Source organism: Pempheris klunzingeri, chromosome 3 (genome assembly GCF_042242105.1).
Source record: "Pempheris klunzingeri isolate RE-2024b chromosome 3, fPemKlu1.hap1, whole genome shotgun sequence".
Lineage (NCBI taxonomy): Eukaryota > Metazoa > Chordata > Actinopteri > Acropomatiformes > Pempheridae > Pempheris > Pempheris klunzingeri.
Genome location: NC_092014.1, coordinates 8,363,693 through 8,380,461, shown reverse-complemented (window position 1 = coordinate 8,380,461; position 16,769 = coordinate 8,363,693). Strand labels below are relative to the sequence as shown.

General features: G+C 41.0%; 1 protein-coding gene across 1 annotated transcript; it reads left to right on the top strand.

Moving 5' to 3' along the window:
• Positions 1-492: 492 nt before the first annotated feature.
• On the top strand, positions 493-16,367 carry cpe (carboxypeptidase E). The gene is made up of 9 exons (XM_070856553.1): positions 493-875; positions 10,513-10,709; positions 10,850-11,017; positions 11,843-11,960; positions 12,326-12,508; positions 12,942-13,081; positions 13,643-13,742; positions 14,040-14,158; positions 15,175-16,367. Exons 1-9 carry the CDS (start codon positions 635-637, stop codon positions 15,271-15,273), a joined length of 1,365 nt encoding a protein of 454 aa, XP_070712654.1. The 5' UTR covers positions 493-634; the 3' UTR covers positions 15,274-16,367.
• Positions 16,368-16,769: the final 402 nt, after the last annotated feature.

Sequence of the window (16,769 nt, the reverse complement as noted above, 5' to 3'; positions counted from 1 at the left end):
TAAATGAATTCAATTAAATGAATGAATTAATCAAGTGATCAGTTGTATTGTTCAGAGAATACTTGAAAATAATAATTGTTAGTGCTTACACTCTTGAAACTGTCTTACAAATAGTGACCATGCAAGAAGTCTTTATAAAATCTGTGGCTAAAAACTCAGTGACGTGTGATTGTCAGATTATCTGCAGATGTGAGAGGGTGTCAGACTTTAGTCTTTTAATAGTATAGAAGGCATAACTTGAACTAAACTGCGAAAAGCAGAAGAAAATCTGACCTGAAAAACGCAAAACTCAATGATAACTCTGTAAACTCTGTTTTATTTCATTGCCTGTCCAGCTCCTATTGCCACAAAACACATCCCCTGAAAGAAAAGCAAAGCAAAAAGGTCTTTATTTTGAAATGTGTGACCGGATGTTACTAATCCTCCGTCGGGCTTCACGCTGGACGGAGTCTGCGCTCAGGTACGGCAGCGCATCACACTGGATAGAGAGAGAGAGAGAGAAAGAGGGAGAGAGGGAGCTGCACAGGGAGAGATATTTATAGCCTACAGCGAGGCTGCAGCACAGAGATAAGGCTTGGGACCAAGCCGCAGGCGGACAGTCACACAGGGCTTAGGGAAAAGAGGACGCGTCAAAATGAAGCAGTACCTTTCGGTAGTTTTGTTCGGGGCCGCGGTGGTCGCCCTGGTCGGCGCGGCCGGCACCGAGGGGGAGATCTCCTTCGAGTACCACCGTTATGAGGAGCTGCGAAAGGCGCTGGTGTCGGTGTGGCTGCAGTGCCCGACCATCACCCGCATCTACACCATCGGGGAGAGCTTCGAGGGCCGCGAGCTGCTGGTGCTGGAGATGTCCGACAACCCCGGGACGCACGAACCTGGTCAGTTTTACGCATACGTTAAATAAATAATAAATAATAAAAAAAAAAAAAGTGTGCTTCATAATGCGGTGACTGCGCACCCCATCCCGCTGCGCGCTTTCCTCCACCGCACGCAGTGATAACACAAACACATCACGCACTACTGGCGCACGGCACCCCGCTGGCTGCCTCCTATTTCTCCCGATTTTGTCGTAACGCTCCAGACCCGACCTGCCCGGCTCGTGTCGCTCGGATGGCCGGGGGACGGCAGCCTGGAGGTGGGGCGCAGGTGTGCCGCGTGAAGCGGTGAGCGCGCGGCCTGCTGCATCACTTCAGAGGAATCTAGATGATAGATTGTGGGATCAGCCACGCAAAGCCGCCATTTTGCTGGGTGATAAAGATCCCTTCGTGCTTATCTTGAGTCGTGATTCTCACCCAAAAAAACATTCCAAAAGGAGGTGGGGATCTTTGGATCACGGCGCTTTGGCTCTTTGGGTGTTTAGAATTAACATCCCGTCCAGCCATCAGCAGATCTATCAGCATTGTTGGTTGCAACATATCAGAGAAAAGAGTCCAAGGGAGGAATATTAAATGAACCCGGTGGGTTTTAGAGCAGTTGAGATGTTCATGACTTCCCCTCATGCTCCTTCGTGCTGCCAGGACTGGACTGCAGGCAGGAGGAAACCTTTGAGCAGAAGAAGGAACTGCAGCTGCTGTTTTTACATGCAGTGCATCTTCTTCTTCTCCTCCTGAAGTCACGCCTGAATAGGGGGAAAAAACCCTCCTAAAGTGTATTTGTTTTCAGAATATTGGCAGGAGTAGAAAATAAATCAAAAGTCACCAGTGCTGTTAAAAGGAGGCCGTTTGAAGCTGGGCTTAAAAGGCGTTTTTGGAAATATGGGATTGGTTCGAATTATTTTAAGATGTTTGTTTGATGGAGACAAACAACAAGAGAGCTAAATTCTCTGGAATGTCCCTTTACTTCTTCCCTATTGTTCATATAAGGGATTAAATCATGCTGTATATGATTCAGTCTTCTAGCTTTTTATCCACATCTTTTGTCTGTGTTCATGTCAGAAATCGAAGGCCTGTCTCCATCTTGATAAAGGTTGTCTGACTGAAAACACCAAAGACAACGATGGAAATAAATCCAGGACTTTGTTGTTCAATCAAAGTGTCCAAATTTAGTCCACTGAACATTTTTAACCCCTTAATCCAAAACAAACTGAACAGACTTTGTACTCCCGATAGTGAGAAGACAATGTTTTGGCACCTAGAACAATAATGCAATGTATAATGATTAGTCTGTAGAACATTTAACATTGAAATGAACGTCTGGGAACGGGGTCAGTGATTCCTGTTCAACTGTCTAAACAGGAGATTTAACAGTGTTATGCTGCAGGAAGTGATTAATGCCATCCAAGTAATCCTGAAACAGAGCCCTCAAAGAAAAAAAACAACCCTGCCTGTAATTAGTGTATATGTGGTTTACAGTCTCATTTGTGGTGTTTCAATTATATGTCTTTAGCATTTTTGTGTAAAGGTGTATTTTCTTCTCTGGGTGTATCTGTGTGGCCTTAACGGTGCACCACAGGTTGTGTGTGTTTTGCAGCTCGCGTGGTCACAGAGTCTAATGACCGTACGTACGTACTAAATAAGCCTGTAATAGTCTGGTGGGTGTGCGCAGGCATGAGTCACAGTAGCGATGTGGAGCCCTTATTACTACCAGATGAGTTTCCAAGCCGCTGCTTCACCAACAGGGGCAGCAACCCCCCTCCTCCTTTTCTTCTTCCTCCTCCTCTCCTCTCTTCTCTTCTCTCCACTTCTACTGAGCAAAACATCCACAGCTAGAAGGAGGGCGATGAAACAGGGAGAGGAGCTCCGAGGACTGATGGTTCAAAGGGGACTGAGGGAAGAAAAAGATGATGGTTTCAGGGGGAGAAAAGATAAATGTGTGCGAGTCGAGAAGAGCAGAATCAGCACAGAGCGGAAACATTTTTAAACTTCCCTTTAAGGTGCCCTGCCAGTATTTTATCTGACCCTGCAATGTGTTGAAACCCTAAGGTGGAGCCGAAATAGCGGTTGCCGAGGCAACAGATCGGCTTAGTGCACTGAGCTGACTGGTGGCTCGTGGTTGGCTGGCTGGCTCCGGAGGACGGCGGTCTGGAGCTCATGCATCTGTCAGTAAACAGCCATCTGTCATACAGTGCAGCACAAGACGTGCATATAGCCGGGAGTGTAAACACTCTGGTTACATATTAATATACTGTGCATGCAGTGCAGGATCAGAGCAGTGGAGGAAAGTAACTCATTACATTTACTCAAGTACTGTTCTTAAAGTGGCCCATAGAGAGTTAGAGCCAACTGCAGTTGTTTTGGTTTTACGGCCCAGATGTAACTTACTGTTTAGGTTCACTCTCACCGCTCTCATCAGCGTCGTTTCTAGCCACAGCAGGCAGCTTTTATCAGCAAAAAAAAATCTCTTGCTAGTAGTAGTAGTAGCGAAGATTCATATATTTCGCTCAGTAGCTGGTGGAGAGCTAAAAGGAGAGCGGATGCTATTGGACTAATGTTTATCAGTTGGCCCGAAACACAATGAATGCTAATTTTGCTCCGTGTCGGCTGGATGTGTTAAATGGGGAACTGTTTGCCCATTTAGTGCACCATATCAGCATGTATTTGAATGAGAGGTTTGATACAACTCTCTAAGTGTAGCTTAGCTTAGCACAAAGACTGGAAATGAGTTAGCATGGGTCTGTCTAACATAAACAAAATCCATCTACCAGCTTGTCTAATTTAGCTGTTGACGAAATTGAAGCGTAAAAAACGCTGTTTAACAGTTTCTACGGGGTTATGTGGTCGACTATGTGTTAGCCAGGCGCAGTAACTTCCTGGAGTCTCCGCTGATTGCCTGGTAATTGCTCATGGCCCAGAACAGAAATAGTCTAGCACAAAACTCCCAATAAAATGAGGAATTATGCGTCTGATGCATTAAATAGAAAACATGTTAATTAGAGAGCTTTAGATGTGCTAGTTGGCAGTTTTTTTTTTTAACCTTTAGACAGATCCAGGCTAGCTGTTTGCCTGTTTCCTGTCTTTGTGCTATGCTAAGCTAACCGGCTGCTGGCTATAGCTTCATGTTTACCATGAGTGGTATCGATTTTCTTATCTAATCTCCATATACTTATATACTATATTTTAACTCAAACAGTGAATTCTGCTGCATAATGACTATTTTTTACTTTTGATACTTTGGTATTGTGATGATCATAATTGCATACTTACTTACTTAAGTAAGATTTTGAATGCAGGACTTGTAGTGAAATCATTTTATAGGGTGTTATTGCTACTTTTACTTAAGTGAAGGATCTGAATGCTTCTTCCAAGCCTAAGCACGGAGTAAATGTTTTTCATTTTAAGGAGGTGTTTACTTCCTGCAGCTGGGTCATATTTGAATGTACAAAGCTGAAAAGAGGGGTTTCTCTTCAGTGCGAAGGGCTCTGGCTAAACTCTTTTGATTCTCATGTCTGGAACTATTTACAAAGCTCCCAGTGTGAGGAGAAACCCTATCTTGTAATGGGTTTGGCTTTGTCTGAAGGTAAAAAAAATAAAAATAAAAAAAATGTCAGTATGAGGCACTGCTTCATCCAATATGCTGTAGAATAGACCATCTCATGTGGTGGAGACGCTTGACTGTTTTATCAGACGACAGAGGAAGTATGTAATCCCCAGTGAGCACGCACACAGATGCCCGGTTAAAGTGTAGCCAGACACACTGCTGGTGGATATGGTCGTATTGAATGACATATGGCATATTGAATATACAAGTGCAACATAAGTAGACGTGGCTTTAAGAGGACACATTACAGTTGAGGAGAATATAGTGTAAACCCAGTGCATTATTTGGACATTTCATTGTAGTAAGATGAGGAGCCTCTTCAAGCACAGATAGCAAAAACAGCTGAGAGGAAGGAGGAGTCGCTGAGATAAAAAAGAAAGGAATGATGATTGAGAAAACGGGAAATGTAACAGGAGTGTGAGGGTGGCGAGGGAGTAGAGGAGGGCTCGGCAAAAGAATGTAGAGGGAGAAAGGGAGAGACAGAAACGGAAGGAGGATGAGAGAAAGGCATAGGCATCAGCCAGAGGTCATTTATTATACATCAGACACCAGCATGCATCCTCCTCCTCTCTGATCTGACCACGTTGTTTACTTCTTCTTGCTTTGCTTCTTCTGTTTCTTGCTTTTGCAATTATATATTTTCATTATTCTTTCTCTTCACTTGATTCCTTTTAGTCTCTTGGGTTTTTTTAACCAGTATTTGCTGTCTTGCGGTTTATTTCTGTGAGGTTCGCATGCTTCATACTCTGCATCTCTACATGCAGCGTGACGTAGCTTCCTGTCATGATGCGTGTTGGTCATACACTTCACTAGGTTTTTGTCTATACGGTTTCTTTCTAGAAAATATTAAACATATTTGTGGACTTTTCAGTCCACAAAGACCTAAACATGTATCTACTAGCTCAGTGAATGGAGGGATTTAAACACTACTCACACAAAGCTGCCAGTGGCTAAGAACCACGAGATATGTTGTTGTTGTCAAGTACTACCATCATTGAGTATTCCAGTATATACATATGAATGCTGAATATGAGCACCATGGTTACATATTAGAGCTGACACATTGAATCACATAATATATGGGTAAAAATTAGTTGCAGCTTTAGCGAATACAAAAACACTATTTATTCAAATCAATAGACAAATCTATTTGTTCAAATCTAAAAGCTTGAAAATAAAATATAAAAAAGAAAGTTACATAAGTTAGTGAGACGGTGGAGAAGGTCTGGGACTTATCGGCCATTATAGATGCAGCATTTTAGCACATTGTTTATGTATGTGTATGTTTTTATTTGACCTGTTCTGATGCTGTATGTGTCTCTGTGATATCAGATGACAGAGCTGACAGTCATTCAGAGCCAACAAACTGCTTGTATTTGAGTGTGTGAGTGTACGAGACAGACAGACGCAGAGTGAGAGTGTGTTTACTCAAACAACCGGGAGTCGATTTGTCTCCCTAAGCACCTGCCCGTTTCAGAGTTGCCATGACGTCTGAGAGCGCCTTAATGTGGTGCTTCCCTAATGACGTCGCAGCAGCAGTCATTATTACATAGTCACCTAGGAAACGGTATTGATCACCTGCCAGACACTTTTGATGATTCCTGACAAAGCACTGGATGATGCAGTGGGGTTTGTTAGCCTCAGATGAATTTTATCGACCATTGGGGAGTTTAAGAGAGGAGCTGTACCACATCAGACGTTCACACTTTCACGTTCGGAAGATCTCCTTACCACAAAGCACATGTGATTTTTGTTTTCTCATGTGAAATGTTTAAAAAACAATCACGGAGAGGAGGTTGTCACACGCTGAATATCACATGGTCACACAGATTAATGATGCAGCCCTCTTGTGGGCACACATGAACAAAAGGCAGGCTGTCTATAGTCTATCAGAGTGGAAAATTGATCAGCTGAGTGACAAAAATGAGTCAGCAACAATTAGTTAAGCATTTAGTCTTCAGTCTTCAGTTTCAGCTAATTGTGTATATGTGTGTGTGTGTGTGTGTGTATATATATATATATATATATATATATATATATATATATGTGTGTGTGTGTGTGTATATTCACAAGTCTCTGGGAACCTGTGTGGTGTCCAGTTTTAGTTGCAGCCAACAAAATGACAGCTCAACACATGGAACAAAATAACACATCATCATTTTTGCTCGCATATTTATCTCAAGAAGAATTTGAAGGTCGAAATGTTGCATCATAAAAGTTTTTCTTTAGATGTATGAGCAGGATGTTGTGAGTGGTTATATGTGTGAACAATAGGATAAAAGCTCAGCGAGGCACAGACAGTTTGACAGAGGAGAGTGATAAAATGGGAAAAAAGAGACAGGACAATCTGCTTGAGAGGGGAAGGGACATTTTGGTGTATTTGTTCCACCTACACGCTGATGCGTCACAGTGGACTTTGTGTAAAAATGCATCCTCTGGTCAAAAATGTGTGTGCACGTCTGTGTGAAACAAGTAAACAGAGCTGTTACATAAGCGTGAATTGGCAAAAATGGCAATTAATCATATTAAGAAAATTAAAATGTTAGTCATTGAGAATTTAAGCAGTGAATTATCATTAGCCTTCCTCTCGCCTGCAACACTATCCAAAACTCAACCAAATACATCTTAAATTCATCAGCACCTACATGTGTGGGACAAAGGAAAGGCCTCCAGGTCCGCAGCATCTGTATAATAGCTTGAATCATACTAACCCACTTAGGCAGAGTCCAACTTCAAAGTGTATGTGTGTGTGTACGAACGTGTGAGTGCATGTGTTTGACAGCTCTGTCAGGCCTCTGAAGCCTGTAAAAAGCATCCACCAACGTCAGGAAACAAAGAGTTAATTGTAGTCTTGAAATCATTAGTAGCAACTCCGAGAGGAACCAGATTCAAGCGTTTAAAAATAACCTTACTACCAGATGTGGGCTGAGCGGTTTGTGTGTGAGTGTGTGTGTTACTCACTCGTGCTGCCACTGGGGTTATTTTACAGATACATCAAACACTCACCAACTAAAATGGATTAAAAAGATGCAAATGTGAAAAACTGACTCTCATGTACACTTCTTGAAACCATTATTTATATACAGTATATTAGCTTGACTCATTAGTTTTAATGAAGTAAAAAGTATATGCAATAGAAAAAGTATCCTTGAAGAAGGTCAAATTAGAGTGAAAAAAAAAACACACACACAAAAAACCCCATTAAAAACAGGACCCCTGCTGCAATTTGGCTTCAAACACAGAAACAGGCGTACACACACACACACACACCCCTCACCATCTGCCGATCTTTAGCTACATCTCATAACTCGTAACTGATGTGAACAAAGGACCTTTTTTTATTCCTCAGCGCTCAGTACAGCAACAGAAAGCCACTAGTCTTTGGTTTGTCGTTAATGAAAAGAGTGTGTACAGTATACTGTAGCTCATACTCATTCAACTTCTTAGTCATTTTGTTAAAGGGCTTTATGTAGTTTCTTATTAGCACCTGCCTCTCTTGCTCGCGTGTGTGCTTGTGTATATATATCTGTGTCCATGAAGAGACTTGCAGAGGAGAAGGAACGGCTAATTAGAATATCAAACAGATGGCTAGAGCCTTGTTTATTAAATCACGGCTTTATTGAGCATACTGGTTTAAATAGCTCTCAAACATAAGACCAATATCTCCTATGATAAAGAAAAATGAAAGTAAGTAACATTAAAGCTTAATGATCAAGAATTTTGGTGATCATTAAATAGTTTGAATCATTTATCAAGAAAAAATTGCCAAACTTTCTCTGGGGCAAATGTGACTATTTGCTGCTTTTTCCTGTTAAACATCTCACCTGGCCTCATTATACATGTAGGTGCACAGCTATGCAGCAAGCTAAATTGCAGACTAGAGGAAAGTTGATGATTTAAGTGAGAATTTTTACTACACGCAATTGTGAAACTGAAAAACAGTAGTGGAAACACATTCAGTTGTATTTATTACAACAGTGCAGATTCACAAAAAGACTAACAGTCTTATTAGTCCACATAGGAAACTCGGCACAGTAATTAATCTTGCAAACATACTCTAAGTATGATACTTACTTAGATTTGCTCCTGTAATTCTACAAGAGTAAAAGTAAGTAAGACAAAAACACATAAACAGCTCAATGGTAAATTACTAGTTACTAGTTAGAACGTTGTCGAAGCAACACATTAGGGTCAGACAGCTAATATAGTGGATAGCTTGGTTGGCAGTAAACTAGCAACATTAATGATTCACAAAATCAACAACCACAAAGCAGCTGCGATTGAAGAGTACCTACAGACAGAACTCCATTAAGGCCAATAAAAGATGAAAAAAGTTATTATCACCTCTTCACAGAACTGACAAAATGATGAATTTAACAATGGCTGTGTCTGAAATCACTTATTCACTTCTATCTATATATTATACATTAAAAAGGTTAATCAATAGTGAGCAGCAAAACAATAATTTTGACTATAACTTATCACTTTGAGTCATCAGCATCAGCTGTAGAGTTTTGTAAAGGGAGTTTCCACATCTTTAATATGTGGAACACTGCATTGTGGGATTGTCACCCATATACAGTCTATGTTGTCAACACTACTTTTTTCATTCCATTGTGGATTTTTCTGAGGCACTACATAGAGTATATATTGACACACTCAGCATTGATTAATAATGCAGACACAGACGTTTAAATTATGCAGACACAGCAAATGTCATAATGTGACCGCCACAGATCAGATGCGTCATCCAGAGTATCCTTCGTCACCACGCCCACTTTTGGGGGAAAAATCCTCTGTCTCACTTAGATGGCAGCAGCACATACACGTACACATGCAGATTTAAATGAATAACGCTATGCCAAAGAGATGCTGTGTGGTTGGTTGCACCAGAATTAAATCCCAAATCACTTATCTCCCATTAGTACCTCTGCCGTGTCCTGAAAGAGATCCTGATAGAAGGGTTTTATGGCTCCAAGCTACATGCTAATGCTATTTGCTCGTGTGTTAGTCGCTGCACCGCTCTTCCACCAGTGTGTGAAAGAGTCACCTGTGTTTCTTGACCCTGCATCAGCTTCGCTTATTTAAAGGGCGCAAAGCCAAATTCACTTTCATGAATTTAATATTAACAGCTGTAGACTCGTGTTACTAGCACAGGTGCTTTCACCTGTAGGACATGCAAAGGCAGCACAGTGGCACAGAGCGCTCTACTCTTTGTAGAACCAAGCTATCTAATAATTGCATAAAAATCATGGTGTACTTTATAGGATACATAACAGTTAACTACTGGTTGCAGCTCAAACTACACTGACCGGGTTAACGTAAGTCAACCTTAACTTGTAGGCTATAAGGTAACGTTAGCTAGTTGAAAAGTAAAATATCCCAATGGTAATTTAAGGTAAAATAAGGTGTTGGGGTAGGACACCTCTGGCTACTGACTGGAGTTATGGACGCACCTTATTGCACCAGCTTGATGCTGGAGACTGAAGGGACATAACTGAAAGTGGATCAAATTGATCTGTTTTGTGTGTCTTACGCTTTCTAAGTCAAGCAGAGTGACTAATGAAGGGGGACTAACTTATTACAAGCTACAAACAGCATTTGGTTTATGTTAAGTCTCTAATTTGGTCCTGGAGTCAAACAGTGTGTGATGTGGTCGAAACTGATCCCTGACCTGTCACTCCGGCAGGCTGCTGTCCACCAAGATTCAGTCAGAGCAATCTGTGACAGTGTCACTCAATAATCCATCGTCGCACAGTCATTATTGTCCAAATGGAGCTCCGGACTGCAATGTTCAATCCTGTTTAACCTTTTAGCTGGTGAGTCAGTGTGTTTGTCGTGTAGATCCAATGCTATTGTCTAAGGGTGTGTGTGTGTGTTCAGGTTAACTTCCCAAACAAAGAGATAAAGAAAATGTTAGATTGTGACGTTATTGTGATATTTCCTACGTGGCTAGTTGCGTTTTGTGTTCTCGCTCTAAGCCATAAACACGCAATTCAAGACTCTGTATCACAGGAAGCCTCTTTGTGCTCTTTGCAGGTGAGCCTGAGTTTAAGTACATCGCCAACATGCACGGCAACGAGGCCGTGGGCAGAGAGCTGCTCATCTACCTGGCTCAGTACCTGTGCAACCAGTACCAGCAGGGCAACGAGACCATCATCGACCTCATCCACAACACCCGCATCCACCTCATGCCCTCCATGAACCCAGACGGCTTCGAGAAGGCCGCTTCACAGGTGATGACACAGCAAGACAAACCTGCCAAGAAGCCTAGACACATTAAGCTCACAAGACAACAAACACCGACTTTAAACATTGGTTCGTTTCTCTCCCTTCCCATGTTGTGTCTAAACATCATTTCCTGTTTCCCGCTCAGCCTGGAGAGATCAAGGACTGGTTTGTCGGCCGCAGTAATGCACAGGGGGTGGATCTGAACCGTAACTTCCCTGATCTGGACCGCATCATCTACATCAATGAGCGGGAGGGTGGAGCCAACAACCACCTGCTGCAGAACATGAAGAAGGCTGTGGATGAAAACACTAAAGTATGCAAACATGACTAAAGGATGAGGCTGGTGTTGTTTCTTATTGTCACTCAATACTTGCTGACTTGTCTGCCCTGTTGGTGGCCATAATCCCATTCACTCCTACTCAGCATGTAAATCTGTATAAACAGGAGTAAACTGTGCATTTGGTAGAGACTATTTTAAGGTGCGCATTAAAAACCATTTGGTTTCTCTAGAGATCTCCTCGGATTTATGGAGCTTTGCAGCGAGTCTACAGCTTTACTGTTTTAGTTCACTCTCGCTCTCTCACTCTCAGTGTAGTTTTATGCTGCTGGCAGCTGTTTTCAGTGAAAAAAGCTCTAAGACAACATTAGCAACTAGCTGGTGAACATTGTGGAGCATTTAGCAACAAAAGAATCATATTTCTCTCAGGAGTTGGTCGACACAAAAAAATAGAGCTAAAAGAGAGTGAATATTGAAGTTACATTCACCACGACTCAGAATGAATGATAATGTTACTCATTGTAACAAAGGAACATGTCACTCAGTGAAATAGTTTGGTGTGAGTTAATAGTTTTTTGCAACAATGGAGCTCTGTGGCCCAGATGAATAAACTATCACGCTTTACTTGTCAGTAGGAGCAGTTCATTGGGTTTTTTTCTTGGTCGTCTCATGTAATTTGTTGAGTATGAGAAAAATACAGAATATCACCAGACTTGTGCTTTAATGCTTTATAAGACACCTGGTGTGTATGTATGTTAAAAGCGGTAATATTTCAGATATAGAAATGCCTCTTTGACTTGTTTGCATGTGCAGTATTTGCATTTTTAAATATTAGTAATTTATGAGGTTTTGGTTTTGCAGCTGGCTCCAGAGACAAAGTCAGTGATCCACTGGATCATGGATATCCCCTTCGTCCTCTCAGCTAACCTGCATGGAGGAGATGTGGTGGCCAACTACCCGTATGATGAAACCCGCACTGGTACATAAACACATACGCACAGTTTCAACACACCCTGTTTTCCTGTTTGGGTTGTTAAATTGTTTATAAACTGCTCTCTTGGTCTATATGAGAATGTTTCCACACATTTCACGAGGCAAATATTTGACCTATAATTGAAACAACAAACCTTTTACTAGTTTTTCCTCAGAATAATGTACCTTTAATTTAAATCAGATGGAAAATGTTTCCTTCTACAGCTTCATGTGCATTGTTACTCAGGGTAAACACAACACAGGCACACATTTAATGTGTTGCAGATGCAGGTGTTCAATTAATATTTTATCACAGTGATGTTGAAACATTGTGAACTTGTTTATTCTCCTCCCTCTCATTCCTTCTCTAAGGCTCCACCCATGAGTACAGTGCCAGTCCAGATGATGTGATGTTTAAGTCTCTGGCCAGGGCCTACTCCATGTACAACCCAGTCATGTCCGACCCTCAACGGCCCCCCTGCCGCAAGAACGATGATGACTCCAGCTTCAAAGATGGAATCACTAACGGAGGGGCCTGGTACAGCGTGCCAGGAGGTAAGAGACAACAAGCTCCCTGTATGTAAGAGTTCAATGACAGAGAAAATGCCCCTCAAAATATTAGATTCCTTCTTCTTTTTTCACCTAAAGACATTTTTGATAATGATCCTTTATATTTGGTAATGAAAGAACTGTGACCATGGCATGCATTGAAGTGAATATCTTATAGTTGAAAATAAAGTTGTTAGTGCTCTCTGGTGTACAAAAGAAGCAATGGCAACAGTTTCCAGATCACCCCAAACATTTCTTTGGCATTTCTGCACTTCAAATCTTGTTATTTATCATCTAGCATTTGCAACACAAATTGTTGAAACAATGGTCATATGACAAACAAACTTTTAACAAAATCCAGCCAATTATGATCCTAGAAGTCTAAGTGTTCACTAAAATCTCTCATTAATACCCGTTTTTTTTAACCGACCTATGACAGGAATGCAGGATTTCAACTACCTCAGCAGCAACTCTTTTGAGATCACTCTGGAGCTCAGCTGTGACAAGTTCCCCAATGAGGACAAACTCAAGAGCTACTGGGAGCAGAACCGCAACTCTCTGGTCAACTACATTGAGCAGGTATGCTGCACACCAGGATAATTGAATATGTTTCATTGGTGAATGGGATTCATCACAGCGGGCGATGATGTATGGCCAACAAGTCCCTGCATCTAAATGGTAAAAAATTTTGTTTGTGAGTGCTGAAAATGACACCTGATACCTTTTATGGTCAATTTATGATGAAGTTTAGCCAACTAAAACTACTTGCTTAAGTTTGGGGAGAAATTGCCTTCATGGTAAAATAAACCAGCATTGATTGGTGGAGGTTTTGAGGCATAACCCTCTGCCACAGGTCAGACTCACAACCCTCCACTCTAACCTTAGAGGCTTTGTTGTGGTGTGATGCTACTTCCACTTTTGCTACTTAAAGAGGACAGTCAGCCTTTGAGGCCCCCCCCCCCCCCCCCATATTTCATTATATTTTACTGTCAAGCAAAGGATCTTTTTTAGTGTCTTTTTTCTGTCAAAGAGCATCATGCACTATAGTGCATAGAGCACTATATCCCCATCTTTCCTTCAACCAAGCCTTAATTATGCCTCTGCCTATGTGTGTCTGTATGTGCACGTATGTGTTCATAGGTTCACCGTGGCGTGAAGGGCTTTGTTCGTGACTTCCAGGGCAACCCCATTTCCAATGCCACCATCTCTGTGGAAGGCATCGACCACGACATCACCACAGGTATCAGCACCAAGTGCACATTCACACAGTCCTGACAGCCACTCTCACACACACCTTTACGACAGGCCGCACTGACATGAGATTTGATGTGGGAAATGTAACTGTGAGGTGCTGTAATGCCATCTGGTGGACAAGTGTGATACTGCAAGACCTTTTCAGCAGCTGATTTTTATTAACACCAGCCCATATCAGTGATAGTAAATGCTCAAAAGTCTCAATGTTTATGGGGATCTGTTTGATGATGCATTTTTTGCTTACTTTCCTACATGTATTAATGAGAAAACATTTATTTTGTAGCCAAAGACGGAGACTATTGGCGCCTACTGGCTCCAGGAAACTACAAAGTGGCAGCCTCTGCTCCAGGATACCTGACTGTCATCAAGAAGGTGGCTGTTCCCTACAGCCCCGCAACCAGGGTGAGACTCACTGACATATGAACTAAAGTCTGCCTCAAATTCACTGCGTGTTCCCTTCACATTTACAGAAGTGTCCTGACAGAGATGAGCACTGTGACATTTCATCACTATCCTTAGGTCAAATCATCTATTATATCTGCAGTGCCTGTGAAACGTTTGGGATCATTCTGTAGAAATAGCATTTTTGGTTCAATAACAAGCAAACAAACAAATATTGTAAATACTCTGATATTAGAGCATGTGAGTAATAAATAAGCATAACGGATGGAGGAAAATATTTGGAAAATATTGCGATATTATAGGAAACTGTAACTTGATCACTCTTATCAAGCACCTGTAGCACAGAAGAAATGTTTGACTAATGTCATAATGTCAATGTACTGTCTAAATGGTTTTAACAAATGCAAAAATGGCATATGAAGATATCTGCCTGTGTACAGTTCATTAGGATCTGGTGCCTTATTTACACCTGGTTTATTTATTTATTTATTTATTTATATATTTGAAGATTTTATCCACTTAAAATGGCAGTTGTAAATACGCTCAAGAACATGTTTTTTACTGTCCTGCTACCAGAAATACACACTAGAGCACCACATTTATATTATTCTGGAAATAGTCCCTAGCAAATGTATTGTTTACAGCAAATGATTGTTAAATACTACGGCACCCAGGTATTTTAGGAAATTACTGAGCTTTTAGAATATTCTAAAAGGATTAAAACTATATATTTGTGTCCCATTTTTAAAGATTTACTGTATGTCTCAGGAACAAATATACCACACATAAAAATATATTGAGGGGAACACATTTGTGGTTTTGGTCTTTTCATGAAATAAGAAAAACGGAAAAAAAACCCAGCCGTATTCTGTCTTGGATTATCAGGCACTAAATAAAAAAAAATCCAGTCTCTTCTGGGACGTTTAGAAACTGGAATCTGCAAAATAAGAAGTTCAACAGAGGTGTGATAACTCTTCTACATCTTTAACTTTTTTTCCTCCGTCTGTCCATGTCAGGTGGACTTTGAGCTGGAGTCTCTGATGGAGAGGAAGGAGGAGGAGCGGGAGGAGCTGATGGACTGGTGGAAGATGATGTCAGAGACACTGAACTTCTAAAGCGTTTGTCTGGCTGATGACCGTCTGCACATCGATGTAATATATTCAACATTCAGTGTGCCCGTCCACTCTAAGAAGAATATATTGTCTCTTATCTGTTTTGTTCTCTTTCGGTCATCATTTTAATTGATTATATTGTTTATTAATGTAATGGTTTGCCTCATACTCCTGTAGATTGTTTGAATACCCTGCAGACACACAAACATATACTGACAGACACAGGAGGAATTTGCAGGTAGCTTGGTGGCAGTGAGATCGATGTTGATTTCTGTGGTATTGTGTTCTTTATCGTACACGTGATTGGTAACCATGGCACCCATCTATATAACCAATGAGTGACTGAGTGATTATGTATGTAAAAGAGCTGTTTACATCATTACCACATGGCTCTGTCCATAATAATTCGTCTTTTCTCCTGTTTTAAATGTCTCTGTTTCTCCAGGCTTTAGTACAAATACACAAACACGCAACCCTAGTGCACACAGAAAACACACACCCTTTCTTTATCCCGTAACTGTAAACTAGCACACACACACGTTTTCTCACTCCCCTGTAATATAAAAAATACAGCGCTATGGTTTTGAGATAATCAGGGACATTAAAAACACTGTAAAATCACTGTAAACATTATATTGTAAACAATCTATACAGGCAAGCTCGTTTCCCTGTACAATATTGATGTTGAGTTTTTTTTTTAAACTGACTGCAGCACAGCTTTAATTTTAGCACAAGATGAATGGTAATAATATATACTGTATTTATGAACTAGATATAGCAAGAATTGTGTTTTTGTTACTAAAAAAAGAAAAAAACGAGGCCATGACATCCATAAATCTGTCTAACTCAGTCTGCCCAAAGCCATTCCTGTGTATGTGCACTACGCAGGAAATACTAAGGTACACAAGAGACTGTGGTACATGTAGAAGCTGTTTTTCAAAGATAAATTAACAATAATCTGAGTGGAAGTTAAACTGTGGATGCAGTTCACCCAGTGTGAGACGGCAGAAAGGATCTATTGAATGTATAGCTATAGAAACGGTTACAAATGTAAAGAATGAACTGATCAATAAAACTCCCCTCTTTATGTTGTCAAACTGCAGTCTCGTCGCCTTTGTCTCAGCTCGTTCAGGTGAGAACAACCATCCCGGACGGTGACTGGGAGTGAGTGTGAGTCCTACACGTGTTAACTGGTGTGTAGCACTTCTTAACGGGGCTGAGTGGTGAGGAAAAGGCCTCATTAGATTTTAAATTTAGAGCCTCAGCCTCAAAAACTCATTTTTCCTCCCCAGTATTTATCAAGAGATATTACATCAGATCTAATTAAATCTGAATGTGGGAAAAGATTTGTTGCTTGCAAAGAAAATAATTTAATCAAAATGTTTGAGGTCTCCTACAGTTAATACTGTGTGTGGTGCAGTGAAATATTTGAGATACTTTTAGAGAGGTTTACTACAGTCTACGATGGGAGTGAAATAAAGTTTAGTCAGATTTTATGA